This window comes from Octodon degus, unplaced genomic scaffold, assembly GCF_000260255.1.
Source record: "Octodon degus isolate 3935 unplaced genomic scaffold, OctDeg1.0 scaffold00001, whole genome shotgun sequence".
Lineage (NCBI taxonomy): Eukaryota > Metazoa > Chordata > Mammalia > Rodentia > Octodontidae > Octodon > Octodon degus.
The window spans coordinates 27,494,711-27,498,436 of NW_004524577.1; the positions used below are offsets into that span (position 1 = coordinate 27,494,711).

The window sequence follows — 3,726 nt, forward strand, 5'->3', positions numbered from 1 at the left end:
ATTCTTATAAAGTGTGATTGAAAAATATGATGAATGTTTAAGTTTTCTGTAAAATTTATTTTAATAAAAGACATGTTGTTGGCCATGGAGATAGCTCAGTGGTCTAAGTGCCTAGACCCTGGTTCGATCCTTGGTATCATATGCAGTGCTGGCCCTGCAGAAGGAAGGGAAAATATATTTAGGTGGGTTAAGGGCAATGTGTATTTTACTACACTAAATATTTTAAAAATCTAACTGTATTTTTCAATCTCTTGTATATTGGTCTTTTATGTAGTGAGTTTGAAGAACCTTTATTACTTTTTTAAGAAAAAACAACAAATAGTTCTGTTATCTGAGATCAAAGTCAATTTTACTTATCCTTTCCAGTCTGGATGGTTTTAATATCTTTTTTGACATATTCCACTGACCTTGAACTATATCAAAATAATACCAAATTGGTAAAAATGGGCATTTTGCTTGGCTCATGATTGGGTCAGAAAGGATTTGCTCTTTCATCATTATGTTTGTAGTAATGTTTTCATAGATGCCCTTAATTAGATTGACTAGATTCTACTATTATAGTTTATAAAGTTTTTTTTTAGGGTCATGAACTAATTTTGAATTTTGTTACTTCCTGTTCAGAACTGAGATGATTGTTTTTTCTTGGTTTGTTGATATTGTGAAATACAATGATTGACTTAAAATTGATTTCAACTGCTTAATTAACTGCATTACTGGGATAAGCTCTACTTCACTATTGATCTTTTTCATTTATTAACTTCTTGCTGAAACTTTTTAAAGATTTTTGCATTTTTCTTCTAGAGATAGTATTGGTTTGTAGGGTTTTGTGTTGTTCTTATGATGTCTTTATTAGGCTTTGGTATAGGGTAATACAAGTCTCACAGAGTGAATTGTGAAGCATCCTGTCCTCTTCAGTGGAACTGGTACATACTGGGTATTGTCTTGTTCTTTAAACATTTGTTTGAACTAATAGTAAAGCTGCCTGGGCCTGAAGTTTGCTCATAAGCTGAATAAAAACATTACAGTGAAAAATTTTAACTATGAATCTAATTTCTTTATTACTAGTAAGATTTTCTATTTGTTTTTGAATTAGGTTTGGTACTAGATGTCCTTCAAAGAATTTGTGTATCTGGTCTATTTTGTCAGTATATTGACATAAAGTTGTTCATAACATTCCTCCTTTATGAGTTCTTACTTGTAGTAAGAATTTTTGTATCATTTCTCTTTGATGTTGGTATTTGTGTCTTTTTCCACTTCTCCTGTAATTAATCTGGTAAATTTCATTAACTTTTTAAATGTCAATGTTCATTGACACCTCCATTTCTTTTATTTATTTATTTATTTATTTATTTATTTATTATGTATTTAGTACAAGGTCTCACTACACAGATCAGACTTATAGTGATCTGCCTGTTTTCAGCCTCCCAAGCGCTGGGATTACAGGCACACCACCAAGGCCAGTCTCAGTCACCCTCAGTGTGGTCCAGGAGTGGGGCAGGCACGGAACGCTGGGGATTGAACCTCAGTCGCTGAGCCTGCCTAAGCAGTTGCTTTCATGTGCTGAGTTATCTGGCCAGCCCCCAGCACCCCCATTTTTTTAAGTTATTATTTCTTCATCATACTACTTGTTTTAGGTGGTCTTTTTAAGTTTATGGTAGAAGTTGAAGTCATTAATTTGAGAAGTTTCTTTGGTTTCTAATATAAGCATTTCGTGATTTATATTCTCATCTAGATACTGCTTTTACTTCACAGAAATTTTGATGTTATATTTTTACACATAATAACTTTTGATTGAAGTTATAGCAATTTTATTTTCTTATTGGTTGTTTGATGTACAGATTATTTAGAAGTGTTTTTAGATGGGTTTTGTTTTGTTTTGTTTTGTTTTGTTTTGTACTAGGAATTGAACTGAGGCCCTTGCACTTGCCAGGCAGGCACTGGGCTGCTGAGTTATATCCCTGTCCCGAAAAGTGTTTTTTAATATCCATCTAAGTTGCTGTTTCCTAATTTTGTCTTATCTCTAATTTAATTCCATTGTTAGCCATTTTTAGACCATATTTAATGCCAGTATGGTTTTGTTGAAATCGACTTTGGTAGTTTATTTCTACTTAACTGCATTTCCTCCTTTTAAAAAATTTAATTGTATATTTTAACAATCAAGTTGTCATTTTGACTTAATGCTCTCTTCACCCTTTTCCTGAGTTACTTTGGGTTTTACAAACCTGCGTTGATATGACAGTGGCATATTAGTTAATATGTTCCACAAACAAAAAGAAGTTAGATAAACTATAGAGCTTATTGTTATGCAGGTTAACCACAGTCTTCCTTCTTGTTCCTCAGACATCCCATCAGCCGGGAATTTTTTTCTTAGATTGTCACTGCGTTTTTCTTTTGTCTTCTTTCTCTGCTACTGAAATTTTAAATTATAGAGCTTGCACTGCAGCAGATTACCTGGTGACTATTTTATGATCCCCTTGTCTGATTTGTTTTCTTAATGGCACTTAGCAGTGCCTGAAGTTACACATTATTTGGTTTTCTGGATTTGCCTCTTTTCTCCGCTTTTTGCATCCCATCCTCCTTCAACAATGCCTAGTAACCAGTAACTTACCAAAAATTATTGACTGAATGATTGGTTGAATAAATAGGGAATGAGTGATATTCATTTATATCTATGTTTATATGTCTGATAAGAAAAGTGACCTGAAATACCCAGTTACAGAAAACGTTAGTTGACATTGAAGCTTGAAATGAAAGTATATTACTCAATACTCTTCAGTTTATTTTTATATTTAACAATGGAATGCTACTAAAAACTTAGTACCTGCTGTATATTTACGTCCTTAAACACTTTTTGCTAGGCACTTCTACTATTGGCTTATGAATTGAGGTTTCCTAGTGTATAAATTTTACTGTCATTCAAAACCAAATTATACTATTTTTAAAAAAGCAATTAATTTAAATTATTTTTTCTAGTTCCAAAAATTGAGACATGATCTTGAAATGGTGCTATCTACTATTCAGTCAAAGAATGAAAAGTTAAAAGAAGACTTAGAAAGGTATATTTACACCATAATTACTGTTAATCATTGGCATGTTGAATTAGCATTTAAAGTTTTATATAGTTATTTTGTCTGTTTTTCTAAAGGGAGCAACAGTGGTTGGATGAACAGCAACAAATAATGAAATCTCTTAATGTTCTACATGATGAATTGAAAAATCAGGTTGTGACTTTTTCTGAATCAAGGTAATTGATCTTCTTGATTTTTAGAATAGGACAAAGTTTTTTATTTATATGAAATACAGATAAAAAGGCAAATTTAACTAGGAAGCATTAGTCTTGCCCTCACTTTTACCAAGTGTTTGTTTTAATGACTTGTTACTTTATGAGTGATGACTTGGTTGTACCATTCATTGCCCTATATGACGTATGGAGAATATTACTTTCATAAGCTGGTTACTGGGTTGGAGAAAATAAAGTTTTAAAAAAGCTTCGATCAGCCTTATGAATAACCAGGTATGTGTGCACACATATGTGTTTCATGTATTTAATGTTTCTCTCTTTTTTTATCTGTTAGAATCTTTAATGAACTCAAAACTAAAATCCTTAATATAAAAGAATTTAAGGAGAAACTTTTGATTACCTTGGGTGAATTTCTAGAAGACCATTTTCCTCTGCCTGATGGAACTGTTAAGAAAAAGGTAAGGTTTAGGCAGAGATATAAACTT

The 3,726-nt window shown here is 32.0% G+C and overlaps 1 protein-coding gene across 1 annotated transcript in view; it reads left to right on the plus strand.

Moving 5' to 3' along the window:
• LOC101578148 (centromere protein K) overlaps positions 1-3,726 on the plus strand; it is a 50,827-nt gene that overhangs the window by 45,325 nt on the left and 1,776 nt on the right. Inside the window, exons 6-8 of the mRNA XM_004623208.2 lie at positions 2,974-3,056; positions 3,146-3,244; positions 3,576-3,704. Of these exons, the coding sequence (XP_004623265.1) occupies positions 2,974-3,056; positions 3,146-3,244; positions 3,576-3,704 (311 nt within the window). The remainder of the gene's footprint in view (positions 1-2,973; positions 3,057-3,145; positions 3,245-3,575; positions 3,705-3,726) is intronic.